We start from the raw sequence: 15258 nt of genomic DNA, 5'->3' as shown, positions 1-15258 counted from the left end.
AAGTCGTCAAACTGCACCCATTCCTGCACACAGTATCTGTGTTTTCCATTTTATAACCTGACCTGCAACAAATCCCCTGAATGTGAGGGTTTAACACCACATCAACCCATGGGATGCGTGGCCAACTTCCAAACCAAGTGTATTTGCGTGGTGGGAACGAAGCCATGCCAAGGTGACGGCCAAGGCTGGAGCCAGGAGAGGTGGCAGGGTAGCACAGCTGTAGGGAAGGTGGCAGACCAGCCAGAGGCTGGTGGAAGAGCCAGGATGCCCAGGCTGGGGAAGGAAGCTATCATAGGAATAGGATGCCGCAGTTGGAGGGAAGCTGGCACAGGAGCCGGACGGAGGCCGGTGGAGGAGCCGGGTGTTGGAGCAGCCCCAAGCACCATCCGCCTGGCTCCATCCCGGGAGAAGAAGCCGCGAGGTGCAGGATCCACGCTGGGAGCTGCCATGGAGCCTGCTTAGGGTCAGCCGTCCACACCCAAACGCTTTTCCAAGGGGAAAGACTTTCGTGAGGACAAAAAAGTCTGCGAGCTCGTCCCCCCCCTACCACACAACCCTATTTTAAAGAAAAGCCACTCTCGCTCCAGCTGAGCGCCGTCCCACCACGGGCTCCCCGCTCCCGCCCCGCCACCTCATCCCGGACCCGCGGCCCCCCTGGTTCCCCCGTCCCGGCTCGGCCCCGGCAGGAAGGGGAGGGACCGAGGGCCGTTCCAGCCGCCCGCGGAGCTTTGGGAGCGACCGGCCGCCCCCCGCTCCTCTTCCCCGGGATCGACATGTCGGCGCCCGGGAAGGGCAGGCAGCCGCTGCCCGCGGCGGTAAGGCGGGCTCGGGGTTGCGGGGAGGGGTGTGAGGAGGGCGGCGATGCCGCTCCGCGCTGCCCCGGGCGCCCCGCGGCCCCGGCGGGGGAGCGGCTCCGCACCGGGCACCGCCCTGGGCGCGTCCCGGGCCGGGCCGGGCCGGGCAGTGCCGGGCAGGGCGGGCAGGAGGAGCAGCCGCAGCGCCATGGCTTTCGCCCGCTGGTGGTACGCCATGGTGAGTGCGGGGGAAAGCCCCGGGAGAGCCGGGACCACGCCGGGAGTGGCTGGCGGGGGGCGCGGGGTGGGCGGGCGCGGCGGGCGGGGTGTTCCGGCCACTCGGGATGGAGAAGGGGTAAGGAACGGGGGCTGTGGTGCGGCTGGAGGCGAGACAACGCTTTTTAGGAAAAAACTCCAGTGCTTCAGGTCAGGTGGAAGCGCGGTGTGCTCCGGCCGCCGCTGCGCATCCCGTGCCCTGTCAGAAAGCGACACTGAAACCCGGGGGTTTTGGTGCTCTTCTCGGTGCTCGTCTCCCGAGTAGCGCAGGCTCGCGGGATGGCGAAACCGCAGCAGAACGCGTAAGTCAGGATTGTATGTGGGGCTGTTCCTGTTTTGGGAAAAACTGCGCTGCGCCTTTTTCCAGGATCGTGTTCTTCACTGCAGGTGGGTGGCGGCGATGCTGCCGGGAAGAACCGTCACTTGCCAAATCCTCCCTGAGCAAACCACAGCTCTCTGATGGCTCCATGCGGTTTGGATGGACTTGGGTCGCTGCTCATTACTGTGACGAACCGCGACTTCTTTAAATGGCTTTAAAAAGCCTTTAAGAAACCTTTATGGTTTATTACTCACAGGAGGAAGCAGTTGGTCTCTGTATGGGGTGGTGAAAAAAAAAGTTTGCCTTCTGTTAAAGTTTTACAGAAACCATATGTTGTGAAATGTTGGTTTCAGAGAAAACATCACTTTAATGTATTTCCTAAATATATGATCAGGTAGATGAAATGTTTTGAAGTTATGACTCTACTTCTAAGTTGCTCCACGTAGCTTAGACCAGTGTTTAGCAGTGTTTTCAGCTATCAGTCATTGTGTCAGGTCAAATCAGTGTGGTGGAGGTGACACAAAATCACGAAGGGGAAGGTTTGAGAATTACTGCATTAAGCAATGAAATGGATGTAAAAGGTCTCATTAGCTCTGTGTCATCGCATCCAGGGTAAGAAAAGATACTACAATATGACTGTGTGTGATCAGGTAAGAAAACTGCTCCTGCACTTGCTCTTTTGGAAACCCATGGTTGTGGTTGTTGGCACTTGGGGGCCTCCACGTGGGACTGGAGCCCTCTCCTCTCCCATGTGTGTGATTCACACTGGGGAGGTGGGAGAGGCAGAAAAGGTGGGTGAGGGGAGCAGACACAAAGGAAGTTCACGTGATTCAAGTCTAGGAAGGTTTTTACTGACTGGTGTATTTAAAGCTGAGGTTGGATGTAATAAAGGCCTGGGTTTCACCTTTCGATTCCTTACCTGGCTTGATTGTAACTCCCCTGGCACCTCTCTGCAGCTGACAGTTTTCTGAGCAGTGTCAAAAGATCTCTTGTGTTCCTCCCAGTTCCAGCTGAGAGCGAAGGTCAGATTCCCATCTAATTTAATAGCTGTAATGCTGAGTTGATTATTTCAGCTGAGAATCTTGCAAGACTTCACTTCTCACCCGGGTACTTTACGTCCCCTGAGATGCTGCGCAATGGCCTTAAACCAAAGGCTTGTTAATGCCTTCTAAATCTCCTGAGGTTTTGAAGGAATTTCTTGGAAGCAAAGCCTTTAGTGAGGGGTTGGGTTTTTGGGTTTTTGTGCATATAGGTGTCTGTTCAGCTGTTAGTAATTTTCTATGTGCTTTTTCACCAGTTGCTTTCTAGTTTATGAGTGCTGTTTGACTCAGAAGTTAAAGGTGTGTCTTAAAACAATAGTGTGGTGACATTTTTGTGCACTTTAGAACAGGATAAAGATCTCAGGATAAACTTTCTTGCTCATGACACTTACGTATTTTTGTGAACATGTAATTATGGGTAGGTTTGTGTGGGGTTTCTTTTTTAGTTAGTAAGGTTGGAAAATATTTTGGGCCAGCATAAAAGCTACAAGGAATTGTTAGCTCATGAGTCAAACTAGAAATGTCACTTCAGCTTTACACCCTCTGTTGATGTGAGAGAGCTGGGGCTGCTCTGATCCACTGGTTTGGTTATGAATATGTATCTTTGGCACTGTAAGGGAAGATGAGAAGGAAAAGTCAGCTTGTCATTATGATATGTGAGTATGAAGCAGGAGTGAATATACACTGTGCCACAAAACCTGAGCTTAACATTCTTACTAAGCAGATTGATTTACTGCATGTATTTTATTTGTATATTTAATATTTTTACTAGAGGGTTCAAAGCTTGGAAACGCAGATAAGAAAAGAGCTGTCGAAGGACATTTTTGGAACAGGGTCCTTCATCATACCTTATGCATCAACTGTTCAGAGAACCAGCATGTTTTCCTCAGGTGTATTGTGAAGCTGTGCTTTGCAAGGTTACCTCTTCAGGACAGCAGACTTTGCTGCAAGGCAGTACTTTCACAGGCTGTTTTGTTATCTGAGGCCAGAGAGTGAGTATCAGGTCTCTGTGTGTACACAGTGCATTACTCAACTTACTGGATTAAAAAAAACCAGACCAAAACTGCTTTGGTCTGGCCACATGTGCTTCGCTCCCTCAGTTGGAATACACGTATTTTTTGGCCTCTGATTCAAAGTCTCTTTATTACAGATGCTGTTTGACATAGCTGTCTGGAGGGAAGGTGTCATGCTTTTGATGTCTCTCTGACTTGAGTTTAGGGATAGCAAAGTTGTGGTCCTTGTCCTGGTTGACTCCATATCCTCTCTGGGCAGTGAAGCTGCCCTGGGGTCCCTCACGGACACAGAGATATTTTGCCTGAGGGGTGATCGAGGGAATCCTGCCAGTCCCCTTCTGTATCTCCCTCTGCGTAGTCCTGGATCTGTCTGGGTGCCCTTTTGGTGCCCTTTTGGTGCCCTTTTGGTGCCATGGTCCTGTCTGCTGTGGGTTTGTTTGGTATGAGGATGAGGAGGTGGACTTAGGGAGGAAGGGTAACACTGGATTCAGTCCTGGTAAAGGTCTGGCATACTCAGAAGGAAGCAAGTAATTAGTTCCTACATTCCCTGACTTGATTTTGTAAAAGAAAAAAAAAAAAAACTAAGGAGAGCCTGCACTTCGATTGGTGTTGGTGCTTTTAAAGCTATGTCTGAATTTGAAGAAGAAAATGAATGAGAGCAATAAAAGACTTTAATAGCTGGATTCAGGGTAACACTTGATTTTTGGAGCATTTTGATGCTAAGGGTATCCATAAAAAGAGCCCAATCAACAGAGGTCTCCTTTAGCTCCTGAGCCTTATGGCTGGCTCTGAAATTCCTGTTCTGTCAGCAACAGGACACTCACTGATACTGCTCTTACTGATACGTGTGTGATATGCTTTTATTGTAGCAGTTAAGAGCACAGATAGCTGGGTAAATTGTGTCTGTACTGGAAGTGCTATTGTGGAGCAGTGAATCAATTAATCTCTTACCTGAATAGACAACCTGCAGGGCTTGTTTTTCCTCTAAAGAAGCATAATTGGAATATGAGTATAGCATTTCCAATTTTAAAACTTTCAAGTATCTTAGTCATAACCAATCTCATTTTAAAAACTTGAATAGTTAGAGGTTGTCCAAAACAATTATTGAAACTTTTGTTGCTATAGTACTTTTTTCAGCCTGCATTTTCTCCTGCTGATGTGCTGGAACTGATTCCTGTTGAAGATAGTGCAGTGATACATGGATCATTACTTTCTCCCTATAGCCATGTAAAGAAAAATCTGCAGGAGCTCATTACTTTGTGGATTAGCAGGCTTTACCTCCTACTGCTCAGTCCTGAAAACAGAAGGGAATAAATGGGTCTCAAATAATCTCCTGTCTTTACTTAACAAAACAAACCAGATGTGAATCCTCCCTCCCAGATGTCTCAGTTGCTGTGGGAAGTTACACTAGCTGAGATACTAGAGAGTAGCTATATTATGTTGCCTCTTATATTTATTTCTTGCTTTTTGCTTTTATTATTTTTGAAAAAGATTTTTTTGAGGGACCGTATTCACCACTTTTCAGAGATGCAGACAGTTACAAGGTGCTGGATGCCAGTGTGTGTGCTGAGCAAAATTTGTCTTTCTTTACACTGCTGCACATAGGAAGCTACTGGCGTTGTACATCAGGTTAGGCGAATGGAAGAGGTTTAGAGTCTTGGAGGAGATAAAAGATGCAGGAGGTTCAGGGATCCTGGAAGAACTGTATTTCCTAATGTGCCTGAACTGTTGGAGCATTTATGTTTTTCTGTATCGGCACCAGAATTACAGCAATCGTGGTAACAGCTTTCTTCCAGGTGAGGAGGGCTGGGCACAACAAGCATTTTAGTGTGTCTGAGGGAAGTTCAGATGCTGGAGTGGGTTGCACACATTGTGTTGGCATCTCTGAGAGCTGTTCAGTTTCTGCTGAAGCCTGTGGTTCTGACATTTCCAAAACAAGCATTGGAGAGTGCTTTGCTGCTAGGGGTGAGTGATAAGCTGAATATCTTCCAGAGCTTTTCACGAGAACAGTCGTGTAACTGCCCTAAGAGTCATGACCTTATGACTGATTACTCTTGAAGTTATCCAGCAGGCCATTTAGAAATCCTGCCCATTAGTGAGAAGAAAAACTTAAGTGTTCCTTCCTGTCATATTGTGGTAGCTGAAATGAATCATCCTTGCACTAAGAAGTTTGAGAATTTCTTTGTGTGGAAGATATGACTTAAGGTCTTAATAGCTACACTTCTATTTTCTTTGTTTACAGCATGGTGACAAGAAGGCAGATGAAGCTTCTTCCAAGGTGGGAGAGAAAAAAGCAGAAGTGGGAGAGGTAAATTCAAATGTTTGAGCATACTAAAAAGAAAAGTTGGTAATGAATTTTCTCATATATGTGTTTTTGCCTTTTGATAGCAAAGTGGTATCTTTTGGACAATTAACTGGTGACTCCACTCAGTCATTATTCATCCCAGGAATGTTTAGTTTTGTCTTGTGCTGCTGAGCAGTGTCCTGGAAATATTTTATTTGCTTTGTTCATATTTTCCCTAATATTTCACATTGGTATCCATGGAAATTACCTCAATAGAGTGTCTACTGTGCAGTGCCAGGGCAGTGTGGGACACATCTGATGGCCCTGGTTTCACAGCTGCCCAGAAGCACAGGTGAAGTGAGTGCACTGTGATGCTTTCCCCCTGATGCTTCATCCATAGCAGAGGCTTTGTTGGAAATAACTTTGCCTAAGCCTGTTTGACTGCCCTGCAAATCAGGGTCAGTGGCTGCTTTTATTACAGTCCTCTGAAGTAGATGATTTAAGCAACTGCTTTCCTTTCCTGTCCAGAAAGCAAGGCTTCTCTAGCCTGAGAATGTGTTCCTTCTTTCCTCTCCAGACAGCTTGTTTTTTTCACAAATACCATTGTGCATTTATACATTCTTGGTTTAATGCCGTATTCTTTGACTGCACATTGTTCCTCTTAGTAGAGAAGTGCTGACATTTTTGTGGGAAGGGTGGGAATCGCGGCCTGTAGTTTGGGGTTCTGGGGTTAATGTTTCTGACCTCTCATGGAGAAGATCTGTTTCCAGCAAAACAAGACTCTTACTGAAATTTATTGTCCGGATACTTCTGCTTTTTGAGTCCTTAGGATACTGCAGGTATGTTTCCTCTTGTGAATTTCTTTGTATATTTTACTTGTTCCATCCACTCTGCAGTGCTTAAAAGTGGAAATAGATCAAAAACCTCTTCCACAGACCCACTGAGGGGCATTGACCTCGCTGTGACTCACACTTACCTCCAAGACACTCTGATTTGTTAAACAGTGGAGGAAGCAACTCAAAATCTTTGTACAGCTTTCCCAAGAGTCTGCAATGTTACATTTTTGTTTAAAAGTCAGAGATTATTCCTTTACCTTCAATTTTTGAAGCAGAAGTTTATAATATATCTGTAGAGAGCTTTGGGCAGCGTTGTCTAGAATACTGAGTTTGTTCACCTGCCTACTAGGAAAGGTTTGGCATTAGGAAAATTACAAGAAAATGTGGAGGTCTTTGAAGAGTTTATATCCATACTGAAAGGAAAACATTAAAATCAGTATGGTTGTTGTATAACTAAAAATAACAACAAACAACTCTCATCTCTCAGATTCTTTGGGTATATAGTCCTGAAGGAGTGAGAAAAGGAGGGTAGAGCTTTGAAAAGCAGAGGTAGGAAAGGCCTGACATTGGTTTGAGTGGGAGATGCCAATTAGCCACAACATCAAGGGGAATTCAAAATGAATACTGTTAGGGTGTAGAGCAGGCTTCTTAAGCATTTCTTCTTGGAGACTTAGAAGCAGACTGAAGAAAACACAGCAGGTTTACTGTAGATAGAAACCTGTTTGGTAAGACATGGACTTGCACAGAAAGGATGGAACTGTGATATCATGGTTGACGGGGCCGTGTAGTCCTTGGAAAGACTGATCTCCATCACTTCATTGCCTAAAGATTTAAGCCAAGGAAGGACAGTCATACTTGTTTGAGTCATTTTGGCAGTGCTGCTCAAGCTTTAAGTCTAGACAAGATGGGGGGGGATGTGCTTGCACAGGAAGGGTTTGGGTTGAGATTCACACAGTCTGTCAGTCTAGTGATGAGAAGCTGAGTGTGTGTGTATCTGTGCATGGTGCGTCGTAGGAACAGTCAAAAGATGTGCTGGAAACTACAGATGTGTTAGAATATGTAATTGAAAAAAAAAAATACAGGCAGTTTTTCATCAGTGTACATGTCAATAAAAGTGTGTGTGTATGTGTTAAGTTGTATTGGACACTGCTCCAGGACAAAGGCTCAAGTTACAGGGATCTGTCCTAAATCTTCATGTCTTGGTTGTTAGAACCTTACATTTATTGAATTCTAGGGAGAATCAGACACTTCCTGAAAATCTAGATCAGCTTTACTGAAAGGTTTTCATTCCTTGTGGGTGTGTGTATGGGGGGTGTTAACAGAAAAGAAATGGTGGTTGTTGGAATTGCTGGTTGCTCGTGCACATGAATCTGTGGCATACTTTTGCAGCTGGGATGCAGCTGCCACCCAGCAAAAGTGAGTGATGTACTGCAGGTTTCCCCATATCTGTCCCTCTGTTCTCTCACTGTGATGTAACATCCTGGACCTGAGCCAACGCGTTTGGAGATGCCATTGCAAAGCGTACAAAATAGTAAATTTCCTTTATTCCCCTTGCCTCCTGGTGTTCCAAGGCTTTTAGCAATTTGTTAGCATGTGAGGGACAGCTGGTGTGGTTTTATTTTATCCCTCATCTTGATACGGTCTTCAGCTAATGTGTGCCTTTCTACCAGTTTCAGATCACTTCCACTTTTGAGGCCATTGGGGCACTAGTTCTCTAGAAGCCCTTGGATACTAAAATATAAATGCTTTCAAGGGCAGATGGAGCAAAATTGCTGAAGAGAAACCGAGGGTGGTTTATAAAATACACTGAAGTTCAGAAGTCCCTGGCTCACAAATGGAGGCTGGAAGAGTATTTAGAAACATCAACATGGATCTGGACTGTTTCTCCATCTCTGGTTTTGTTTTCTTTCCTGTCTGCTGCTGACCACTGCTAGAGACAGGGAAATGATGCAAGTGGAGCTTATCCAAACCCAGGAAGGCAGGTCTTGCACTGTAATGAGGTGCATTGTCCTGCTGTCCTAATCTTGCACGCCACATCCAGTCAGTGCTGCCTGTCAGAGGGTTGCCCTTGGGGCACAGTGTGTTCTGCTACACAACCACGTGAATTTCATAAGAATAATGCAGAAGAAGTGCTCACATTGTGTGTGGCTGTGCTCTGAAACGCCCCTGCTCTGAGTGGATCCATGTTACTAATATGGAAAAATACCTTTCTCTTTTTACTGTTGCAGAGGGAAATACCAATGAGAGGTTCTGTATCCATATAAAAGCCCAGCCTGTGCATGGCTGCTGTTTGGATGTTAAAATGCAATACTAAAAAGGAAGGCAGAACCATATATTATAGGAATTGGAAGCCCCAGCTTAGGGTGAGGCCATATTTCACCAGGTATGGTGTGAAGCAGGACCCTTTCTAACATGGCCTGGAATTTTGAGTTGTGCTTTACAGCACTGTAGGCAGAACCTGTGCTGCTTGCTCAGCTCATTGTGCTTTACTTAGCAGGAGTTATATTCTTTACTTCGAAAAGTTGACAGTGATTATTGGTGCTAAAGCATCTCTATCCTTTTAGAATTGATTCTTTGCTCCGAAATCGCTGTCTGTGGTACTTTTTAATCCTGATGTTTGCCACTTAGGGTTCCTTATCCAGAAAAAGCATTAATGGGGACAACGGGCATTTTGACTGGTGACAGTCTTGTTGGGGTGCCCACTGCTGGTCTAAGTTGTGGAAGTGCAAGGGTAACCTGCAGTGTTTGTGAGGTTTCTTCTTACTCTGGTACCAAATTAGTTATTTATATCTGCATTGTTTGTTTGTTTTCTTTCCCCCTTGTGCCTCACAGCACTTCGGCACTGGCACAGGGGATTGGGGCCTTAATCCGTCCTCAGTGGAGGAGTGGAAGGGCTCTGAGAAGCACAGCAGCAGCTTCTCTCTCTGTCCCTCTTTTCCGTTTTGGTGCTTCTTTTGGCTAAAATGCTGAAGGTGGTTGAAAAATAACATTATTTCAGTCAAATTCTGGTACTTGCTGAGAGCTGTTGCAATGTAAGTCTGTGCTTTCTGAAGGAATATAGAGTGATTGCTGCTCGAGCTATTCTTGAATGAAAGATTCATAAGGGGAGGCTGAAATGCTGCTGATGGTTGTCAAAAGCGTTTGCAGAACAGAGATAGCACATTCTTGTCTCTTGTGTATTTTCTAAGACAAGTGTACCATATGCATTCTTACTCCAGTCTTGCAATGAACACTTGAATGCTGTAGTTCAAAATGAACATTTAGTCCATATTCTGGACACCAGTCTTGATACATGTATTTCCTTTTAAAATCTGCTTATGAGAAGGATGTATATTTCATCTCCCCTTTACTAAACCTGCAGAATTAATATTCCACTCTGAAACTGTTCTTTTTGTTTTGAATCCACTGCTAATGATGAAGAGATTATAAGTACCTCAATGCCACAGCTTTTATTCCTTCACACACAATTCTTTACAGGCCCATAATTCTTTTAATTCATTTCATAAAGAAGCTGTGCTTTGATAATTGGTTATCTCTGTTATTATCAGGTTGGGAAGCAAGGTGTGAGTACAGCTGCAAGGTAATTCTTCAGTTGTTTGTGTCTGAGATTGTCACAGAAGAAAAATACTCTTCCAGTCTTGGAGGGGGGAGAAGATGGGAACAGCTCTGATGTATTTGTCAATAAAGGGTATCTGAGCTGGTTTGCCTGGAGGGAACATCTTGGGAAACACCATAACATCCTTATTTTAGAGTGGAAGAAGGATAAACCTAAATGAATGATGTGGCCAGCCCTTGTGTTTTTACAAATGTATTAAGGGGGGGTAGATACCAAAGAAGTTGCTGTTGAAAGGTGACTCTGGGAACTAAAATGTGTGGTGGTCAGTATTCAGTAAGTAATACTCATTTAATCTGGTGGCTGAACTTTCCACATGGCTTATCTGCAGGTAGTCTTCTTCTCTGTTCCAGGGCAAAATGTATTTGTTAATTTTTCTTCTCTGTCTTTACCTTTAAATGCTGCTTGGCTTACCACCAAACAAACATTTGCATTAACATTTTTTCTTTATTCCATTTAGTTGATTAACATAAGTTCATGCTCTGAACAAGGATTTATTTCACCCTTTTAGCTGGTTCTGCTTTTTGGAGAGGGGCTTTTTTTTTTGGTTGGTTGGTTTTGCTGTTTTGGGGGGGGACAATGTTTTTTTTTCCTGTTTTTTGGGGGGGTTTGGGGTTTTTTGTGGGTTTTTTTGTGGGTTTTTTTGTGGGTTTTTTTGTTGTTTTTTTTTAAGTCTTACTGTTACTTTGTTTTGTTTTGGTTTTGAGTTTTTTTTGTAGCTCAGGCTTGTTGGGGGTTGGGGAAAGCTACCCTTTCAGGGCCTGAAATTTTTGAGTATGTTGGTAGGTGCCATAAAGACTCCCTTCTCTAAAACAGTACTTTATGAATTTGTGGAATTCTGTGATACTTTCAGAGCATCACAGTTACGTTAGACATCGTCTTTGGTCCCAAAGGTAAATCCTGAACACCATGAACCCTGAGTCAAAGGCTGAGCATGAGGTGCCAGTCAAGATCTGTGGTGCTGAAGGTGTGCCCACAATACTGATTGCTCTGCAGAGTTCTGCTCTTTTTTTTGGCAATCTTTTTGTTGTGACCTCTTTTTTTTTTCTTTTTCTCTTTGAAAAGGGGAGGCTAGCACTTCAAACTTTAAACTACGTGAACAACTTAATTAAAAGTTGAAGGGTTTGTGGATGATGCTTATTACAGAATCTTCAGTGCACTATGTCAGTGTCAGAAAGCCGAAGGTGTTGTGCCTCTCAGTACTGTCTCTACAAAATTGTAACGCATCACACCTCCATCACCTTCCTCCAGGATCATTACCACCTTAGCTGGAACACTGCTTCCTTCTTAAGGGAGTCAGAAATGCTCATTGTAATGAGGGTTGAAGAGTGTGTGGAAACAGATTGTCTGCTCCCTTAGGAATGTGTGGTCAGAGGAGAAAATACCGAGACAAACCCGGCCGACACACGGTGGAAGGGGGCTGTGTCAAGGGTTCTGTGTGTCTTTGAGTTTTGTTGCTGCTTTTACCTCTGACCATCCCTCAGCCTGGGCAGAGACCCCAGGCTCTGGGCTCCAGTGGCTGGGCAGGTCTGTACTGGGCAGCAGCACTGGACTTCAGTAGCTGTGCAGGAGAGTCCTGGGCTGGCACACTCCTAACATGGTTTTAACAGGCAAAAATCAGTGCTAGCCTTGGGTTTTGCAGCATCCTGTGGAGTCTGACTGGGATGTCATTGTTTCCAGCGTGATCCTTGGTGTAAGATCCCTCTTTGTTCCAGCTGGTACCAGTTTTGGGCCGTACTTTGGTTGTGTTAATCTTGTACACATGGCCACAGTGGGTGACCCACTGCCCCATCTCTGGAGGTGACTGTTGAAAGCGCATCTTCGTTTGCTCCAGGTGATCTCCAGGTGATCTCCAGGTGATCTCCAGGTTTTCAAGCTACATTAGAAAGAGAACAAGAGGTGGAATTACCTTAATGGCAGAGTCTCTGGATCTCCCAGAGTGTTACAAATCTGGTGTCCCATGCATTGAAAAGTGGTATTTCTGAGTTTGCTGGTTGGATCTGTGTTGCTTCTGCAGCCTGCCCTGCTTTGGAGAATGTGAAATCTTTAATTGTTTTGTGAATCTTGTGTTTTTTAGAAAAACTGTAATTTTGCCCTTAACTTTGTATTTTTACTTCCCTACCTGAGCTGTGATGTTACCTTCATGGTTAGTCTTTCAAATTATGTCTGAACAGCAATGGTTTGCCCCTCTTATTTTCGTGATAGTTTTTATATAATTACTGTTGCTTTAACTGTTAACTTGAAATGGAGTTGCTGTGCCACAGGAATCCTCCATTAAAACACTGCAAGAGAACTCAGCCTGTTCTGGGTGTGCACATTTCTGGGCTCTGAAATGTGCCTGTGTGAATTAAAGTTACATAGGAGAATTCATTTTTTGATTACTCACCTTGCAAAAAATGTTCTAATGGACATTTTTAAGTGTGCTTTTTCTTTCTTTTTTTTTTAGGATTTTGGATTTGGTTGGGGGGTATTTTTTGTTTGTTTTACAGTTTTACTTGGCTTTTCTTTTTTTTCATCAACATTCCTGACCTTTATGATGTCTTTTTATTTTCTAGAAGAAACAAGCAAGTGCTAATGTCAGCCAGCCCCCCAAAACAGAGACAAGTGGAGCAGCTGCTGCTGCTAAGGTAATGCATACTTAAGGAAATGGTCTTTTTTTACAAGGCATTTGTATTTTTTGGGTTCTGTTTACTTGGTGGAACTTGGTGAGTTTTAAGCACTGACAGCTTGTCTTTGCTTTTGTTGCCCCTGGAGCAATTCAGCAGATCATTCAAGAAGCATTTTAAAGCTGAGTTGCAAAGGGGTGCAGGTGATACTCTCTTGAGGGGAAACAGGGTGCTCAGGTGTTGCAGGGCATTGAAAGAGGGTGTTGAAAATATTCTTGCTGATGCTGCACCTGGTAGCCCTTGTTAGGTACGTAATTGTCACAGGTGAATAAAATGCAGATCACTCAAAAGAGAAGCAGCAATGTGTTCTATTGAGGTAAATAAATATTTTTGACAGTTTGATGGAAGCTGGTGAAGTTTGACAGTAAAGTTTAACTCCAGTTGCAGTTCAGGGAGAGCTCAGACTGGGCCCATTTTGATGGCAGTTGATAGAGTGAGGCAGCTGGGTGCTGGTCAGTAGTGGAGACAAGATCAATGTTTGTTTAGTTCTGGTAGCATTTTCTGTGCTTTGGTTACCCTGAAATTCTGGGTGTCAGAAGCACCTTCTGACATATTTCTCAACCCACCTTCACTCCCATGTGCAAGCCAGGGCCTTTCCAGCTCCTTGGTTCACACCCAAGATGTGACGCTGGCTGCTCCTAAGTCAAGCTGAGAGGGTTCCACTGATCCACCACAGTGTTCTGTATCTGGAGAGAGCCCATTGTTTGGAGCATCCTAACAGCAGGAAGTGTTTCTGTATGTGAATGGGATTTTTTATTTTCTTAATCAGTGCTTTGGTAAAACAATACACCTAAAGATATCTGCATGCTTCCTAAGTAATTCATTTTTCCTTTTTACTTAGTGAGGTTGGAGACAAAGATATAAATCCTGTTGTCCCTTTCTTTCAATGTTTTTGTCTATCACTAAAGACAGCCCAGCATTTTTTTTTCTTTTCTTTCTATTCCTTGCACTTTGCCAGGGTTTTTCTCCTCCTAGTCAACCTGGATGTAGCTCTCTAGCCCGTATCAGTCACCAGCTGCATAGTCCCAGGGATGTTTATGTCTAATTTGCTGGCTAACACATCTCTTAAGTCTTTTATTTTTCCAGTACATGTTCTTTCTATGACAAGCAGAAAAAACTTCTAAGTGTGGAAGGCACAATTTGTACATGCCATTAAGCCTAAGAACTGGAAGGTACTGTCATGAAAATAATGCAATGGAATTGCCAGGAATTGCTGTATATTAGGTTATGACAGCTTAGGTTATGTATTTTACCAGTACTTGGTGTTTCTCCAGTTTCTGTGACATTACAGCATACTTATTGGTAAAGATTATGTACTGTGAAAATACTCACCTCATACTATCTAATGTTGACTTTTAATCAACAGCTAATTTAAGTTCAGCCTTTTTAGTTCCCACTCAGCCATTTCCACCTTTTTCCACGTAGGCTAATTCTTCTGTTAATTGTAACTTTTACTTTCAGCAATCTCCTGTGACCTCTAGTGTTACTTAAAATAGAGGAAAACTCAGACATTTATTGTAGTTTTTGCCACCCGTGCCTTTTTTCCAAGCCATTTGTCTAGCTGTATTCTTCTCTGCCTTTATTTTCTTCTCTAAAAATACCTATTGCAAACAAAAATTTGTAGTATTTTTTTTTTTTTAAACAGGAATTTTACAGGAAGGGAAGTATTTCTTGAAAAGGCAAGATGGCCCTTCCTGTTTTCTTGCAAAATCAGATCAAGTCTTTTAGTGCAGTCAGACATACTTCACCAGTTTTTGGACAATTTAGGAGTGCTTTTTCTTCTGTTATTTATTTCCCCCGATGTAGCTTTAATAATTCTGTTGGTCAGTAATACTTACTTGCATTACTTATCCTAGATAAATTTCTAAATCCTTACCAGGGGAAAGGGAGGTGGGATAGTTAAGTTGCTCCAGCTCACACTCTTCATTTTTTTAACCTATTCCTACCTTATGGTGAAATTAATTAAACTGAAGAGCCAAGAGGGGGTTTGCTGCCTCCACATCAGGCCTGAGTAATTTTTGTTTTGGCTAATAAGTAATAATGACCGATGGCTTGTTTATTCTGGGGTTTCTGACTTCCAGATGCAGGAGCTTGTGTGTGATGAAGGTGTCATGCTCCAGCATGTGGCCAGTCTCATTGTCCAAGTGAGAGCACTCAGCTGCCTGGCTTTGTTTTCGTTGCACCATCCATCAGAAATGCAGTTCTCCCTGCCTTCATTTTTCCCCTGTGCTTTCTGCTGTGTCACTCTTGAGTTCCTGGAATTGCAGCCAGTGTTTACTCACTGCCTCTGCTCAGTGTGTTCCTACAGGGATGTTAATTGGCTGCCTAAGTGTCCCTGTGGTGCAAGAAATGCTGCCTCTCTTGCCTCCTCCTCTGCACTAAGGGCACTTAGGAGGCTCAGTCAGCAACCTGGATGT

General features: G+C 44.1%; 1 protein-coding gene across 1 annotated transcript in view; it reads left to right on the top strand.

Annotated features, from left to right (window-relative positions):
• The first annotated feature begins 823 nt into the window (after positions 1-823).
• CAST (calpastatin) overlaps positions 824-15258 on the top strand; it is a 50120-nt gene continuing 35685 nt past the window's right edge. Inside the window, exons 1-3 of the mRNA XM_042023614.1 lie at positions 824-1032; positions 5685-5750; positions 12731-12802. Of these exons, the coding sequence (XP_041879548.1) occupies positions 862-1032; positions 5685-5750; positions 12731-12802 (309 nt within the window). The 5' untranslated portion in view covers positions 824-861. The remainder of the gene's footprint in view (positions 1033-5684; positions 5751-12730; positions 12803-15258) is intronic.

The sequence above is a fragment of the Corvus kubaryi genome, unplaced genomic scaffold, assembly GCF_017639235.1.
Source record: "Corvus kubaryi isolate FWS band 111438036 unplaced genomic scaffold, C.kubaryi_AGA036_p1.0 37249, whole genome shotgun sequence".
Taxonomy (NCBI): domain Eukaryota; kingdom Metazoa; phylum Chordata; class Aves; order Passeriformes; family Corvidae; genus Corvus; species Corvus kubaryi.
The sequence above is the reverse complement of the archived record's forward strand: the minus strand, read 5'-3'. Positions and strand labels throughout refer to the sequence as shown.